Consider the following 18,009-nt stretch of genomic DNA (forward strand, 5'->3'; position numbering starts at 1 on the left):
GCTTGATCGAGAATAGTTCTGTTCCACAGAGATAGGACCCCCAATAATATACTGAAGTCGACAAGACTACACAGGTGGTGGCTTTACACATCATCACACCATTGAGGAACAACAGTGATGTGTCGCAAACACTTGACACCCATGCCAACTCTTAGCCTCCTTGGGCCAAAACTGGCCGGCAAAGGGTGCAGAAACTGTTTACGGACCAACCAACTGACAGTGTGCTATAGAGAGAATACATACTAATCAAAGGAGAAACTCTCTGCTGAGTACAATAATGTCTCACACCAGAGTTTACAAAACACTGTGAGTTTGACAATGTAACGTGAATCTGTTTAAAAGTTATTTGACTTTTTGTTATCGACTATGCCCACTGACACACCCCTTTTCACAAAATCCTATTCAGTTAATCAGCTGTACTTTGGCTCAGTGAAAAAATTTCCACCAAATCTTGTGCAATTGGAATTAATATGGAAGTTTGCTAAATTATGTGATATCACAAGGGCAGGAACCAAGAGTTGCGTTGCATGCTTAGTCACTTAGTCACAAGTTGGGGTTGAGCTGAATATTAATGATTTTTCTCGAATAATCATTTGGGCTTTAAAACACAAGTGAAAGATAGCACAAATTCCAAGGAGAGTCAGTTTATTTTCAGATAAAACAGAAAATATTCAAATTTGAGAAGTATCACATTTTTAGCATTGTTACTTTAAAAAATACTCAACCGAATAATCAATGATCAAAGTAGTTAAGCCTTATTTTCCCTTTTTTGACTAATTAATGAATTAAATACTCAGAATTATTGGGTACACCAGTGTGACTATAAATACAAGCATGTAACATGTCAAATGTTGAATTCCATGTAGCTTAATTTTAGTGATATTGAAAACACTTTTATAATAAATCAAAGATATGGCCTACAGCAGCCCTTTTTTGGGGAACAATAAAGCTGTTATAGAACATAGAATGTCTCTAATTCTTCCTGTGTGTGAAAATGTGGCACCTAAATGTTTTTTTTCTGCTTTAAATTGAACACAGGGTCTTTGTTGTAGCCGTAGTTGATGTTATAAATCCAGATACAAAATGGATAGCAATGAGACTACTATACGTAAAAGTTAAGGTAAAAAATTATACATCAAGCAAAATATAAATAAATAAATAAAATAAAAAATACATCGAATATACAAAAAAAAGCCCCAGTATTAATTATGGACATAAAGTCAGCAAAGAATGTATACCCCTGACGCATTAGAGTAAAACAGTAATACTAATGCCCAAAGATAAGAATTATAAGACTCACACAAAAATACATGATTATCTTCTGTTTTGTACTGAGTCACTTAGGTCTTTGGATGCTTTATGTTTTCACCTTTATAAAAATAAGTCATTTTATATATACAATATATTTCTCATCTCTACATGATCTTGGCATTGCAGGAACCTGGCTGCAGTATCTGAAGGCTGACAATAACTTTAACTGCTTTTCTAAACCAGGGGTAGAAAAAGGCATAGATCAGAGGATTAAAAGTGGAGTTACAATAAAACAACCAATTTTGAACTGATGCACCACCACCTATTATGTCCTGTCCTGCTAAAGAGGGAATGTAATATGGACAGAGACAAAGTACAAACACAAAAAGGGTAATACCAAGAGTTCGAGCAGCTCTCATCTCAGATTTCTTAACAGTCACAGTATTTGATTTGACAGTTGAAATTTGAGACCGCATGACACGTGCCTGTGACACAGCCACCACAAACACTCTCGTATAGAGAACTATGATCACAGTAACAGGGCAGAAAAAAGTCAGAACCATGTCTACTGCCCCTGAAATATAGCTTATAAAAACAACACACTGTTGAAGGCAGGAAATAGAAAAATCTATTTGTGAAAAGAAATCTTTCAGTAATATGACGTTGTAAACAACAGAACAGAACCAACACAGAGACACACCAACTTTAACTCTGCTTAGTGTTACCATGGAAGAATAGCGCAGAGGGTCACAAATAGCCACATAACGGTCAACTGATATGAGAACCATGTTCCCAACAGAGGCAGAGTTGATGGTGAAGCCTATCAGGTATATAAAAACACATGTGATTTTACCCATAAACCAACAGGACTGCCATTCGCGAATTGAGGTTGGCATCATTTCAAGACCCACAATCAAGTCAGACACAGCCAGGGAGAGGAGGATGACATTGGTGGGAGTGTGGAGTTGTCTGGAGAGGAAATTAAGATGAGAGTCTCATATTCAGTGTAAAAGTGATTAAATTAAATAAATCAATGAGAATACAGACAGACATTTTACTTGACTGACTAGACACCTAGTAATATGAAAAGCAAATGCACAATATGCAGAATAAAGCCGTACAATAGCTCCACATTATTTGAACAAATTATTACAGCGGCTTGGTTGTATTATTAGGTTCATATCTATCCTGATTAATGCTATAGAGACACATATAGAACAACATACTGAAAATGACTGTTTCATTTACATTGTGATGAGATCTCTGGCCTGTCTGAGCTTTTTACAAACACAGTCAAAAACCTTGTATGAAGGGTAGACTAAAAGCAGAAGTCTGTTTTTTGTTGTTGCATAGAATAGAACAGGATAAACAAAGCCACCATCAATAAATAAAAGTCATACACACTATTATATTAACATTGATATTTCAAGAAAAGTGTCTGTGCCTGAAGTGGGAGATGGAGATGATGACCAATAAGTTGAGCAGCACCGTGAGCAGAGTGATGCAGCACAGCAGTGTTTCGATTAGCATAGCCTGGGGAGTAACAGACATCGACCTACAGGAGGTGTTCTGAGGAGGGACACAGAGGTCAGCTGCTTCCAATGTCTCCACCATCATCAAAGATGGTGATCACAGACTGAGAGTTGCTGCTGTCTGAGCCCTCTGACTAACTTTTTCTTGAGATGAATATTTATCTCTCAACCTTAACCTCATCATTCCTGTTGCCCTCCCTCTCTCCTCCTCTTGTTACTCTCCAGACACTTCCTCTCACCAAGTTGTTTTTTTCCCACAACTCTTTATCAACTCTTCCATTACATCATTCACTCCTCCACTCCACTTTGTGCTCCATACATATTTCAAACTACCACTATCCACTGTCCTCTCCAAGAATCGCCACCTTAACGTGGCAGGGTGACCCTGGGAGCCGTGTTGTTGGGGGCAGTAGCTCCTGGTAGGGTCCCCCAAGGCAAAGTGTAATTTAGAGACTCAGGAGGCGGACAATAAGAAATCAGTGTACCATGCCAGGCATGGGTAAACCAGGGCCCACTCCTTGAGCCAGACCCAGGAGGGGAGCACGCTGGCGAGTTTCTGGTGGCCGGGCCTGTGTCCATGGGGCCCAGTTGGGCTCAATCAGAAATAACTATGTGGATCTGCTGCCTTGTGGGCCCACCACCTGTAGGTGCTCTTGGCTGAGAGCTGCTATGTTGGAGTTCTCCCCAAGGAACGACAAGGTCGTCTCTATGCGACTGCATTGTCCTTCATTGTCCACCACACCAATAAACACTTTGTGTATCATTACCATCACAATTACTGTGACTTTAAATAAACTTTAGACACTCAGCTGCCATGACATATCGATACTGTATGCTACAAGCTAACGGTAGTTACCTGCAGTTTCAGCTGTTTATCAGCGATGCTGCTCCGGTTGCCCAGACAGAAAGCCCACAGAAAAGTTATAGTCTGGAGCTCTGAATATCACAACTGTGTGTTCCTCTTTTTCTGATGTGTTTGTTTTGTTTTTTAACATGTTCAAAAATGAAGATTTTTTTATTCCAAAATTCACCAGGCTGTATTTTTTTTCTTTAACAATGAATGTAATTGCTCATATGCAGTGTGAGTAGACAAACGTATTAAACTTTTAAAATGTACATGTTTAATGTTTCAGTTTTTAGTAACCATTTTTCAAAGGAAAACGACGGGTGGAAACATACAAAATTCATACTATTTAAACTACTAAATATACAAAATTCATACTTTTCATATTACTAAATATTCAAAACCCATACTATTCATACTGCTAAATATACAAAATCCATACTACTATATATACAAAATTCTTAGTACTAAATATACACAATTCATATCCAGAGCTTTATTACCTTTCCGGTATTGCACTGTTTGCAAAGCCATGTAGATGGCCTTCGTTTGATCTCAACACACTCATAGTTGAAACGACTTCTGCACTTGGCACAGTGAATCATCTTGCTATAGTCTGGCCTGTAACAGTGTAGACAGTACAGAGTGTGTTCTTCTAAGAGGCTGGAATCCATGCACGGGGTCAGCAGCTCTGGCGGAAGATGGTTCAGGAAGAGTTGTTCAGCCGTGGGCACAGCTCTTGGCAGGAAGTCTTCATATCTCACAATATGACATCCTCATCTGGGGATGCACCCAAATTGAAGAGGGCTGGGCAAACAACAAGCCCAGAAAGTTTAGCAGCGAAATTAGAGTGGCCTTTACTGATTTCTTCAATGTAGCATTTTCTAGCTGTATCCTCCATTTCAGAGTACGGCCACAACTTGTAGATCCTCTGTCTCATATCACATGTTGTTTTTAATGTCGGTGTCTGTAGGCTCTCCAGCTCTGCACAAATGGTGGAAGTTTGTGCTTGTTATTCGACCTTCTCTGTGTGTGTGCCAGGCCCTGCATTTTGACTGCTCCCTGGTAGTAAGCTCAAGGGTTTCACATTGATCAACAGTTTCTAAGCCTCTGAAACACCTTGACACAGCTTTAGAGCATGTAGTGGGAGGCCCTTTAAAGGTTTGTCATTAACAGATGTGATAGGGTTGATTCATTGTCCGATTCGGATGCAGAGTCTGTGTCACTGAGGTCCATACTGGTCAGGATAGCTGCATCAGGTGCAAGGTCTCTTAGCTCTCTGAGATCATCATTGGTGACCTCTATAATGTAACAAAAAATTGTAATCAGTCTCAGTTATAGCAGTTTGAAACTGCACATTTAAATCCTCAACAATCCCTATATGTCCACAAAGAATCCCTGATAGTGAGCAAAACTATATGCTATACATTTTTATTAATAATAAGTATGACTAAAAATGAAATCAATTATATTTATTCCTTTCAAAGTGAACTTGCTTTTCTGGGGCATAACTTTCAGCTGACTGGCTCTCCTCTTTGGATGCTGAAATTAATCTTATTGTGACATCTCTCCTGGACATGTCTTTCCACACGCAGCCTGCTGATGTGCTTGCTGCTTTGTCTGTCCTACCCAATCTGACATACAGCTCAACCTTTTAAAAGCATGCGGCTCCATGCTTGATGTAAACAATAGCTCTAGACCAGGGGTATCTCAAATACACAATGGGCCAAAATGTAAAACTTGAATAAAATCGCGGGCCAACATTGAACAAATAAACCTTTTAATATATACCAAACATGTTTTGCTTTAACATTAAATATGGAACCAGCAACGCTTATAAACATACAATATATAATAATATAACTAAAAAGTGCAGACATGCAAAATCAAATTTCAAATAAAAAACACATCAGTGTCATTAATTTATTAAATAAAAATTAAATAAAAATCGTATGCCCCTTTTCTATTTGCATCCTTCCGATTTAAATATCAAAACAAACTTTTTCAACAGGTTAATAAATTCTGCCTTTCTTTTCGCCATTTTAGGGAAGGGGTAGCTCGGAGATAGCTCTAGCTTGAGGTTGCTATGACAACTGTCACAGAGGAGCGCGTTTCTGGGTCCTGTCCTGATTGACGCGCCAAACAACAGCAGGGCATTGTGGGATTTGTAATATTAGCGGTAAATGCGGCGTATAATACCGGCGGGTCAGCTTTTATAGTACAATAATAATATAATAATTTGGTATTGCCTCGCGGGCCAAATAAAATTACACTGCGGGCCAAATTTGCCCGCGGGCCAGAGTTTGACACCCCTGCTCTAGACAATCACATGTGCAATTAATATAGGGGATACTAGATAAGCTCTACAGCTGCAACCAGTGGTGGAATGTAACTAATTTACTCGAGTACTGTACTTAAGTACAATTTTGAGCTACTTACTTGAGTATTTCCATTTTACTTCTTCTCCACCACATTTTGTGGCAAATATTGCACTTTTTACTCCACTACATTTAGATGACAGCTTTAGTTACTTTCCAGCTCAAGATTTAACATGAACAATATAATACGTTTAAGGTAATTGAACTTTACACTAACGTAGTAGTAGCAGCTAGCCTGGCTAACGACAGACTAATCACAAATGAGATTAGTCTGGAAACCAGCAATTAATTTCTCCGTAGAGGAGGGGTGGTTTACGATCCTCCAGAGCCGTTTATTGGGCGCTATGAATGTCTATCAAAATCGTCTGTACGTAGCTCTTAGCCAATTGTATCAGTTATACCAGATGACGTATGTAGGGCGACAGAAATTGATGTTGACCTAGCCAGACTAGCCCCTCTCTACTTTGAGACTAAAATGCTCAATTCTGCTTCTGCAACGCCTTATACCCCCCTCATGTCATTCAGCCACACACATCCACTGATTTTATGGTCAATAGACGAGCTGCTGCGGGTCTCTGGGCGGCTCCGCTGTCCCCCGGCTCGTAGCGAGATCACCGGCGTTACAGCAGCAAGCGGTAGCGGGGCTAGTTGGTAGATTAGGCTTTGGCCAAATCCTGTCGGAAGCAAGGCTAAAAACATCCTTTTTGGTGGTGAAACAGGAGTGTAAAGTCAAACGTTGTTCTTCTTTTAAAATAAACTTTCACTCTAAACTATTTAAAACGCCGTCTACAGCTAAAGAGAGTTTCGCGTCTGCTGCAGCCATGTTGGATCCGTTACAAAACTACAAGCTTCCGCCTGCCGAGTAGTACGCGTCATCGTCTTACCGTCCCTCCCCGTTCTGTGATTGGATCCCTAAAACAGGGCTAAGAAACGGCCTTTGTTTCCAGACTGGATGGAGGTTCGAAATGAAATTCGACCGCGCAAGGCAGTATGGGTATACCCAGGCTAAGTAGCAGCAATTACGTCAGATCTAATGATTTACATTTTTGTATCATACATGAAACAGAGTTAATACTCACCCAGCCATGCAACTGCAGTTTGCCGTCAGTATATACTTGCTAGATTTGTTAATGATGGCCCACGTTTGTACTTGCCACTGGCTAGGTAATACCTCCGTCCGTAACAGACAAAGCCCCTCTGACAAATCTTTGTATTGAAGGTCCTGGACATGACCACAAAGTACAAAATTGTATGCGTCAAGAGACTGATATGCCCTGAGTTTTTCGCTGGTATCGATGCTGGGTTTTTCCCACAAGATAAAAGAATATGTTTGGCCACTCTAACTTTCACCATTTTGTTGGGTCCTTTACCCATCCCAACAGTGAATACGGGGCAGGCAGTCTCATACCATTTGTAGAGGTAAGCTTACTCGTGTCAGATGATCGGTCTTCTGCTGACCGTGGAAATAATTGTTAAAAGCATCTGGACGATCCATATAATATTGACATTTGTACCGTTCACGCCGCTAGCTTGCTGTCACTTTCTGCCACCAGTTAGGCTGTGCCCACAAATGCGTCATCATTGTTTGTAAACAGTAAATTGGTCTATTCATTTGGAAGTAAGGCATCCTTTTGTGATAGGGCACTCTCATTACAAGTCCACTTTTAGTAAATTGGTATTAAAAAATAAAAACAAACCCCCAACACATTCTTGACCTTCATGCCAGCTACTCAGGGCAAACAACGGTGACCGCTAGAGGGTTTTTAAGATTTTTGCAAACCAACTGACCGATCGACTTAGTGACCTATAAAGCTGGTGGTTGCAAGTAACGTAAAAACAAACACTTGACAGTGAACACTAACACCCCACTGTGTAAATGTGTTAATATTTGAAAACTGTGTGTTTGTGTTGGTCGATGCCAACTACTGCAACTAATGACAATTTAATCAGAGATTAATCTTCCAATTTTTTGCTCAATTCTGGATATCAAGAGGGCATGTACTAAGAGTTGTGTTGCATGCTTAGTCACATAGGGTCTAATCTTCCTGATGTTGTACAGAGAAAATCAACGCGCTCAGGCAATTGAGGCCACGTTGGTCATCATCAAACATGAGACCCAAGATTTGTGCAGAACATGTTGGCACAAGTTGGGGTTGATCCTAGCTGAATATTAATTACTTTCTCTTGAAAACTTTCCTTGAAAAAATACTAATCCGAATAATCAATGATCAAAGTAGTTAAGCCATTTTTTTTTGACTAATTAATTAATCAAAAATCACTTACATGTCTGATTGATGTGTAAATAAGAAATTGTTTGTTATCATGTTTGCCTTATCAATTTTACATGGCCATCAAGGTCAAAAATTAGTACCCACTAATATTATCATTGGGCGATATGGACTAAATCTTCTTCCAATACAGGTAACTTCATATCTAGATAAAGATATATATCACAATATAGTATGTTTTCTGGTAATTCAATAAATAAATAGTCTATATGAAATAAGCATTTGTAAGCCTATTTTGTAAACTTGTAAATTAAATACTTGAAATATTAATAGTACTGTGAATTTTTTCATTTGATTAAATCTTTACCAATAGAGACCGATCAACAGGCAAACAAGTGAAAACATCTGTGCCAGGGTTTAAGAGTAATGTTAGATTTTTGTATGATTTATGCATGAAAGTGCAGTTCGTATTGGATATTGGTTACATAAACTGCTAAAGTCTTTGTAACCAATGTTGTGAGAAGGTAGTCAGTGCTGCTGTACATCAAATACAAGTTTCAAATACAAGTGTTCATATTGTGTGTACAGAAACTGACAAACTTATTCATATTATCCATCCTTCCACGGTCTGGACCTTGTGACACAACTTTGGAATAAGTGACACAAACACAAAACTGCCAATTCTGTTTTGGGGATACAACCTTTTCCCTTTTGCCAAATTATTGCATCATGTTTTGAAGAGGGGAGCTGTGGGATGTGTTTATGTTAAAAGTGTGTTTTCTTAACACCTTTGATTGGAGGCACACTCCTGAGGTTTGAGACATCATTATCTATCAAGAAGGTGTGAAGAGGCTGTGATGCAACATGGCCCATAATTTGTGGACTAATGACATGTTGTTTTTCAGTTGAGGGAATATCTTATTCTCTAAGGCATTTGTCTATTTTGACATTGAGAAGTAATTGTGAATGTGATGAGTGTATGGTTAGCTGATTACTAACTACTACAAGGAGATTAAACTGGTTATTAAATGGCCGCAATTTAATACTGATGCATCTTGATGACCTCCTGTAGCAAACAAGGTCATCAGTGAGAACATTGGCTATTCCTTTATAGTTTTAGTCGTATTTTATATCATAAAGGGGGGTTATTATCCTCCTTCATACCTGTACTTTCATAGATGTCCTCTCCAACACTGGTGTGCGCTCCTCTTCTCCATCATCCTGTAAGGTAAACAGGGCCTTGTATGACATCACCTTGAGCTTTAGTCTTTTGTCATTTTTATAGACAATACAATTAATTTATAAATCAAGAAATTGAATTACTTTTTGACCTCCTGCTGACGCTGAAGGAATTCACAGGGTCAGTCAGTCTTTTTAATTCGCTGTGAAACATTTTTCAATGTCTGGACAAAAAACCATAGTAAACATCTAGTATTAACTGTTTAGATCAGGGATGGGCAACTTAAATGCTGGAGGGGGCCACAATTTTTCATCGGCACTAGTACAGGGCCACATATAGGACCCTGCACTTAACCAGATATGATGAAACTGCAATTTAAATATGTTTGCAGTGCAGTAACTTAACATATTTCATGCTCAAATGCATGTACACTGCAAAAAAAGAGGTGTCTAAAAACAAGATAAAAACACTAAATCTGAGGGAAATGATCTTGCTGCATGGACAGATAATTTCACTTGACAAGATGTCTTGAATTAAGATCGTTAAATCTAGAAATAAGCATGTTGAACGCTTAAAATAAGAAATTAACTCTTAAAACAAGATAAATTATCTAACACTTCTAAATCTTAGTTTGTTTACTCTTAAGAACCAAATAATTTGCAGTGTATAACAGTATACATAGGAATACAAAAGGTTTGAAGCAAATAAAAAATAACCACTTACTGTGATTTCTTTTTTTCAGTGCAAGAACAGCAGACCAACATTAATTGCAAGAAGTAATTTTGTGCATTTTTACAGTGACCTTTTAAGATCTCATGCTCAAATGCATGTAGTTGTACTGAGGGCCACTTCAAGTGAGGTTGCGGGCCTCCAGTTGCCCATCCCTGGTTTAGATGCTTAGATTTTTCTGACCAACAGTAGAGTCTAAAATACTATTCTTTCAAATAAGAAAGAAGTAAGAAAATGGGTCTTTACCTCCATTAATCGATTTTGAGTTGACATGCATCATTGTCTTCCAAACAAACAAATAAAAAAATACCGCCTCAATACTCAATAATAACAGCGCCCTCTGGGGTCCGGCGGGGCCATGTGCGCAACAAAACAGCTACAGTTAATTAAAAAGATGGAGCCCATGTTCAGCCCGCCGCTTCACAGACAGAGACATCAGTTTGTCATCGATTTTGTCAAGAGGTACAAACCCAAAAAGGTAGCTAACCCTCTTAATGAGAAAAACACTGTACACAATGGCTCAAACGTTTCTTTGAGCAACGTTTGCTAACGATCAAAACGTTCACGCCAACCGTTAACTGTTTAACTTTTTCACCTAATCAATAACGTAATATAGTTTGCGTTAACTATAGTTCATAAATGTACTACATTCTTACACAAGTTACACAACTTAGACAAGTTAGTAGCATTAAATGCTCTTCATTATTATAGTTTGGGGTCTTTGCCATGATAACTTTTGATAACAATGTAAGCAGTAGCGAAGGGAAATACATTTACCTCTTCGTCTTCAGAGCCAACGTCTCTTGGACCTACGTTTGCTAACGTTGTTGCCGTAGCTAACGTTTTAAGCGAACCAATTAACGACTTTGGTCAAAACTAGCCGGTGTTATGTCCTTACTGGTTTCCAGACTAACTGGTTGCCGTACTCGTGTGCAGCTGTGTTTTGCCTCAGTTAGCAGATTCGTCACATATTTATTAAACATATAACTGGCGATTTCCAGGTTGCATCTCCTATCTACTGTGGATATTATTGTTGTTGTACATCACAGCCACCTATACATAAAAAGAAAGCATGAAAATGTAATGTTTGCAAGTTATGTTAGAGTTGGATTCCAATTCACTACGACACAATTTAATTGTTCATGAACCATCACCTGTACAGTCATTGAAAAAATGATTAGACCACCCTTGTTTTCTTCCATTTCTTGTTCAGTTTAGTGCCTGGTACAAATAAAGGTACATTTGTTTGGACAAATATAACGATCACAACAAAAATTGCTTATAAAAGTTAAATTGAAGAACTGATATCTAGACACTTTCCATATTTTTATTGATTATAACCAAAATCATTATCAAGAAAACCATGTTAAATGTATAGTTATCAGTTCTTAAATTAAGCTCTTATGAGCTATTTTTTGTTGTTTGTATCATTATATTTGTCCAAACAAGTGTACTTTTAGTTTTACCAGCCATTAAAATGAACAAGAAAGCAAGGAGAAAACAAGGGTGGTCTAATAATTATTTCCATGACTGTATTATGTTTATTCAATATGTGACGAATCTGCTAACTGAGGCAGAAAACAGCTGCACACACCAGTACGAGCACCGGCATAGGCTGGTATAGTCGGACTGCACCTGTGTTTTGACCTAAATGGTAAATGCATTGCAATGATAAGTGACTGATTCGCAAAGGAAGTGCAACGATACATGAGCAACGATGCGTCCCTTTTCAAAATAAGAAAAATTTAATTTTATTCACAGGAAGTATAAAACACATTACCAGTGCCTTTTAATTATGATGGAAATTACTTAAAACTTCTAAGCCTAAGAAAAAAATATATAGATATGTTTTTTAATGAAAAAAAATAGTCATATGGGTTTTCATCTTTCAGGGGCACTACCTTATTTATATACAGTCTATGGGCACTACATACATACTCAAAATCATGCAACTGTTTTTATACAGATATTTTTCAAATTAAAAGTACTTTGACTTGGCTTCCTTTCTGAGACTTAAGCTGCTGTGTAAAGACTTTGCTCCATAATTTGTGGCAATTAGTGATAAACTTGAGTTCTGGATATCTTTGACTACATGCATATCCCATCCCATATCATTTTAAGCTATGCCAAGGAGGTTGTGCTTTCCATTTGGTCTGTTTGTCAGCAATAATACAAGAAAAAAAACACTGACATTCATATTCATGAATTTTGGTGGAAGATTTAAGAATGGGCCATGATAGAACCCATTCAATTTTGGAGCAGATCTGAATCACAGGCCGGTTAAGTTAACATTCGTAATCTTATTCCTCCCTTCTCCTCAGGTGGTGGACTTGGGATGCAGTGAATGCAGCCTTCTCAAAAAACTGAAGTTTCACCGTGAAATTGAACTGCTGGTTGGAGTGGACATCAACGGTGCCAATGTAAAAAAAAAGATGTATGTGTTTATAAAATTTGATATTGTAAAGACTAAATTATGAATGATGATGATGATACTGTGTAAATTTATAATAATATACATTCTGCCTGTATGTTCCTTCAGGCATGGATTAGCTCCTATATCAACTGACTATCTGCAGCCAAGTTATGATCAGCTGCGTGTTGAGCTGTACCAGGGCTCAGTCACACAAAAAGATGCCCGCCTCAGAGGATTTGACCTGGTGACCAGTATAGAGCTGTAAGGGGCTGTTTGGCTGTTGAGGTTTAATGTCTTCAAGGTTTCATGTTTTGGCAGCTGTACGTATTAATATTAGTCTTTTTGTTAGATATTTTGTCATTTTAGTATTTTCTCTACCTTTCCCCATGTTTACCTGGTCGGCGTGGCTTTCATCTTTGGCTGTCTGCAGCATCGAGCACCTCACTCTGGCTGATGTGGAGTGCTTTTCTGAGGTGGTGTTTGGTTACATGACCCCAGGTTCAGTTATCATCAGTACCCCAAACTCTGAGTTCAACCCCCTTTTTCCAAGACTAGCAGGTTTCAGGCACAGTGACCACAAGTTTGAGTGGACCAGAGCCGAGTTCAAGTCCTGGTAGGCTGGTTTTCCATTTTCAGGTTCATTGGAGTGTAATAGACAGCATGAAGTTGATAGTGTTGCCTCCTTAGGGCTCTGAAGGTGTGTTTGGAGTACGGCTATGAGGTGACATTCACTGGTGTTGGACAGGCACCACCAGGCCAGCAGGAGGGAGTCGGCTTCTGCTCCCAGATTGGCGTGTTTCATCGGCGTGGGGGGAGAGAGTGCTGCAACATGTTGTTTTGTGATCATACTGAGAATGTGTTTTCATACACATTGGTGAGTAAACTCTTTTAGACATCAGTGGTTTCTGAGTCAAGCATCATATTGGCTTAGTCTTCTGAGTCTTCTGACTGATTTATGAGAATTGTCCCCTATTTCCCTTTCTCCATAATTCCTTCCTCCCTAGTTTAATGACAAATTAAAGGCGTAACTCTTTTACTGTACACCACCCTTTCTTTATTCACCAAATGTTCTCAGGTGTCTGAGGTTGTTTCCTTATATTTAGTAAGCTGATTTATAGATCATTATAGAGTCTAAGTACATACAACATTATCATCTTTAAGATATTTTTTTTTGCATTTTTTTAAACAAAAATTAAACATTTAAGACCATAATTACTATAAAAACGACCTTTTCAGAAAAAAAACCTTTAATAAAGGCAAATAAAGGCTTTCATCTTAACCTACCAATGGGTTAAAAAGTTGAATATCCATTTTTCCTTTCAGTGTTGCACTTTTTCAAACTCAGTACACTCATTTTTAGGTAACCCTAAATAACTTCAAACTGCAGTTGACGATAACACATGCATTCCTTAACAAAATTTCAAATTGTTTTCAAACATTTCCTGTTCTTTGAGAACAAATATGATCCAGTATACTATGAAAAATGTCAAAGTCTTCACTTAGCCCTCTGCGGCTTAATTAGAAATCTATAATGCCTCCTGCATCGTGAGCAAATTGTTAGAAAAATTAAGCGGTTTTCTGTTTATGTCTAAAAAAAAGGAAACTTAATATGACCATTTATTAATAAATAAGTGGACAGGTCCACTCTTACAAGCTGTGATGTTTCTAAGATCAAGAGTGAAGACAAAAACAGGAAACAGATTTCATAATTTCAGGCAGTTATTCATAAATTAATCTAATTTATTCAGTTTTCACCAGGCAACATCCGTGTGAAAATAAAGATTAAAAGAAGTAAAGCTTTTCTGGACAGGTAATACAAATGAATAAGCCCCAGAACATGATGACCACAGTCTGTGGCGTCTAGGGACATCTCTTGTCTTTGTCGGCCTCTGCTGGTGACAGTCAGCACCTACAACATCAGGCTTACAGTACATACAGTCATAGAAAAAAATATTAGACCACTCTTTTTCTCCAATTTCTTGTTCATTTTAATGCCTGGTACAACTAAAGGTATATTTGTTTGGACAAATATAATGATAACAACAACTTTAAGAGCTGAGATCTAGCCATTTTCCATGGTTTTCTTGATAATAACCAAAATCATTATCAAGAAAACCATGGAAAATAGCTAGATATCAGCTCTTAAATTAAACCCTTATGAGCTATTTATGTGGTTATCATTATATTTTTCCAAACAAATGAAGTTTAGTTAGTTGTACCAGGCATTAAAATGAACAATAAGAGCACACTCACTGCCCTCTTAAAAAAAGAAACCTGTAATACACAAAATTTGAAAGCAATCTTAATGATAGATGAGTTTAACAGACTGTGATCTCAGACTCGGAGTTCCATGTTATGAAATCGATACAGGCAGAATTTAAGTTAAGGCCAGATATATCTTTACCTAATATTTGACATATTGTTATTGATCAGCAACCATATCAGGCTCTTTAGATATACTATAACCCCTGTGTGCTGTGGGGGACTCAGAAGTTTCACAATCAGTAAAGTTTTCTGTTCTAATCTCATATTGTGTTTTTATTTATGCCGGGGGGGTTTCTACATCAGCTGTATAGTATAAACTACCCCAGCCTGCATGACAACAACATCAAGCGGAGGGTTCTGGTCAGTGAGGTGTTGTACTGGGCAGAAAAGCTGAAGAGAAGTTGGATGGCGAAGAAGACTGGGGAGAGAGATGACACTTTTACACTGTGCCAGGCTGAGGGTGAAGGGGAGGACTGTCTCAGAGCGTTGGAGCGAAACATGGAAATGGAAGAGAAACAGACAGGTGAACATACTGACAGTAAAGTTGGAATAAAATATTTCTTACCTCTTTCCATGAAATAATTGTGACAATGTGATTTATTCTTGACGGATAAAGTGAATGTCTTTCTCAAAACTTTATTAATAAATCTCTTCCAAACATATAAGAATGGAAATGAAACCACAGTTAACAGGACTGTGTCTCACAACAAAATTATTCCTTTGGGCGACAGTGTAGAAACAAATATTGGAGGCAATAGGGCAAGCAGAAAACGATTAGATATCATTGTGGGTTTTTTTTGCCAGGTTGTTTATGTTCAAATGTTCTTGGCCAGTTAAACCCATAACTTTACAGTATGTTTCTCTCTTTAAAAAAACAAAACACATCATACCTTACAGCAGCTTGTGGAGCAGCGATGAGAAATACGGTGGAGCCTCAGGATGGAGAGGATGGGGGACTGTTTTGGACAAATGACCGAGGAGAACAGGAGTCTTCTGCATTGCACAGGTGTGTTTCAGTGAGTGAGAAGGGACAGTATGGAAATGGCAAGTTAGAAGGCAGTTTGTGATAGATCACAATCACAGGCCTTGTTTCTTTCTCATCTGACATTTTGTGAATTTGTCTCTAATAAAATCTGGTCACCTGAACCACAAAGATTTTTTGTGCACAACTACAAAAAAAAGAAAACACAGTTACTTGTAAATTCTGCAAAGCAACGCTAACGGAGATGGCTCGGACTGGTCTTGGTCTTGAAAAACCCTGGTCTTGGTATTGACTTGGTGTCGGTTTAGGTGGTCTTGACTACAACACTGGTGTTAGCAACTGTTGAAAAGCATCATAGTACCACAGCAAACTGTTGTTGTTGTTGTCTTCTCAACTCCTATATACTTACATTTCAATAGATAGATAGATAGATAGATATACTTTATTTATCCCAAGCTGGGAAATTACAGCAATATTACAATATTTGTGCACAGCTCAGAAATATCGTTATTGATCCGTCATTTGAAAAATATTTCCCAAAATGTGGCATCACATGTCACCTTTTGTGTGTGCTGGCAGGTGTGTGTGTGTACCTCTGACTCTGCTGTGGTCCAGCTCCCAAAAAGTCAGTGCCCTGAGTGGAAGTCTCAGTAATCTCAGACATCTCCTGATGGATGACCCCGAAGTTAAATTGAGCCCGGACGGCTCTGCTGTGCTCCTAAATTACCAGGAACAAGGTATTAGTATTGTTAGTCATTTAATGTCTATTATATTACAAAAGTAAAATATAAGCATTCATAACGACAAGGGGAGGAATATATTACATAACACCTAAAAGTTAATAAGCAAGTTACTCTTCTAGTGGTGTGAATATTTCTTCTCCACTGGTAGTGTTCCTCTTAATGGTATGGTGCAGACTTTTTGAAGTGGGGTTGTATGATGTTCTAATCCATTGTCAAAGTACAACTTACAGTAAATGGTGGTTGGCTTGCCACCAGTTTAGAGAAGCATGCAGGAGTGATGGCATGAAAGCTAAGCAGGCAGGAGCAAAACATACTTAAGCCATGTAAAAAAGGTCAGTTTAAGCGTATGCTATATTAAGAATATTTTCACTGTTTTTCTTTGCCGTGTTCTGCTTGTAAAATTACTCTGGTGGCTTTGAAGAGTGCATAGATGGATACAATGGCTTTAGATGCCCATTGGAAAGAGCTGCATGACTGCAAAGTTAAGCAGGGAAAATACTCTAATCTTAGCATACTTAAACTGATTTTAAGTGGGTCTTTTTGTAGGTGGCTAAAATATGTTTTGCTGCAGCCTCTGTCCACAGCAGTGCATTGCTTAACTTCAGTGTTGGTACTCCTTCATGCATCTCCAAACTGGGGCATAGCGACCATCACTATGGATAAGTACCGCATACAGCCCCACTACATAGAAAAATTAAATCATAACAATCCCTGTGGCTACCATCCTCATCAACATGATCAACTGTGTGCTGTCCAATACATTTAAAAAAGCCTGAAAATAAGAAAATCAGCACACCAGAATAAAACTTGTAGTCTGAAACCTCCAGTCCAGGAAAAAGGGGGTTGAACAAAGAGTTTGATGAGTTGGTACTGATGATTACTGCCACTGGGGTTGTGTAACTAAAAACCACCTCAGAGGAGCAAGAGTGAGGTGCTTGATGCTGCAGACAGCCAGGGAGTAGAAAGTGATAAATAATGGCAAAGGGGAGCACTAAAAAACATTAAGATGAAAACAAAACCAATAGAGATAAAGACAAGATAAACTTTCAGCTGCTTATTCTGTAAATTTGAACACTGAAATGTTCTGTGGTTGTGACACTGGTAGTTTTCCATTTTTGTTTCTTTTTAGACCATGAAAATGAGGGAGAGGATCCAGACGATTTGGAGGACAGCGGGTACGCAGAGGCCAGGCAGTGCTCCCACACCGCTGAGCCAGAGGAAGATTGGGAGGCAAATGTTTGATCTGGAAGAAAAACAGCTTTGTTGTCAGGACCAGTAGGTGACTTGTTTCCTCGGTTAATTATGGACAGTGCAGTTATGTTATCAGTTCCCAACTGCACGGAAGAAAATAGGCTTTTGGGACAGCTATTTTGTGTTATACGTTAATATCCACTGGCCTCTACAATAAGAGTACATAAATGGTACAATAAAACTCTAAATGAGAGAAAATCTTCACATTGTGCC

General features: G+C 38.4%; 2 protein-coding genes and 1 long non-coding RNA gene across 5 annotated transcripts; 1 reads left to right on the forward strand and 2 right to left on the reverse strand.

The window, feature by feature from the left end:
* Positions 1–697: 697 nt before the first annotated feature.
* On the reverse strand, positions 698–3,547 carry LOC131977161 (trace amine-associated receptor 1-like). Its single transcript, XM_059340365.1, has 4 exons — positions 3,422–3,547; positions 3,269–3,352; positions 2,696–2,820; positions 698–2,220 (listed from the first exon to the last, which is right to left on the reverse strand). Exons 1-4 carry the CDS (start codon positions 3,545–3,547, stop codon positions 1,416–1,418), a joined length of 1,140 nt encoding a protein of 379 aa, XP_059196348.1. The 3' UTR covers positions 698–1,415.
* A 221-nt stretch (positions 3,548–3,768) lies between these two features.
* Positions 3,769–11,038, reverse strand: LOC131977517 (uncharacterized). The gene is made up of 3 exons (XR_009394896.1): positions 10,920–11,038; positions 9,398–9,454; positions 3,769–4,928 (listed from the first exon to the last, which is right to left on the reverse strand). It is a non-coding gene; the product is annotated as an uncharacterized LOC131977517 (long non-coding RNA).
* Positions 10,533–17,998, forward strand: henmt1 (HEN methyltransferase 1). Of its 3 annotated transcripts, none has more exons than XM_059340856.1 (9): positions 10,533–10,620; positions 12,464–12,576; positions 12,682–12,816; positions 12,986–13,168; positions 13,243–13,429; positions 15,124–15,343; positions 15,718–15,826; positions 16,382–16,539; positions 17,675–17,998. In XM_059340856.1, exons 1-9 carry the CDS (start codon positions 10,537–10,539, stop codon positions 17,785–17,787), a joined length of 1,302 nt encoding a protein of 433 aa, XP_059196839.1. In that variant the 5' UTR covers positions 10,533–10,536; the 3' UTR covers positions 17,788–17,998. The 3 variants fall into 3 exon arrangements, with proteins under 3 accessions (XP_059196839.1, XP_059196840.1, XP_059196841.1); XM_059340857.1 differs by lacking the exon at positions 10,533–10,620 and adding an exon at positions 10,770–10,820; XM_059340858.1 differs by lacking the exon at positions 10,533–10,620 and adding an exon at positions 11,778–11,796.
* Positions 17,999–18,009: the final 11 nt, after the last annotated feature.

Source organism: Centropristis striata, chromosome 9 (genome assembly GCF_030273125.1).
Source record: "Centropristis striata isolate RG_2023a ecotype Rhode Island chromosome 9, C.striata_1.0, whole genome shotgun sequence".
Lineage (NCBI taxonomy): Eukaryota > Metazoa > Chordata > Actinopteri > Perciformes > Serranidae > Centropristis > Centropristis striata.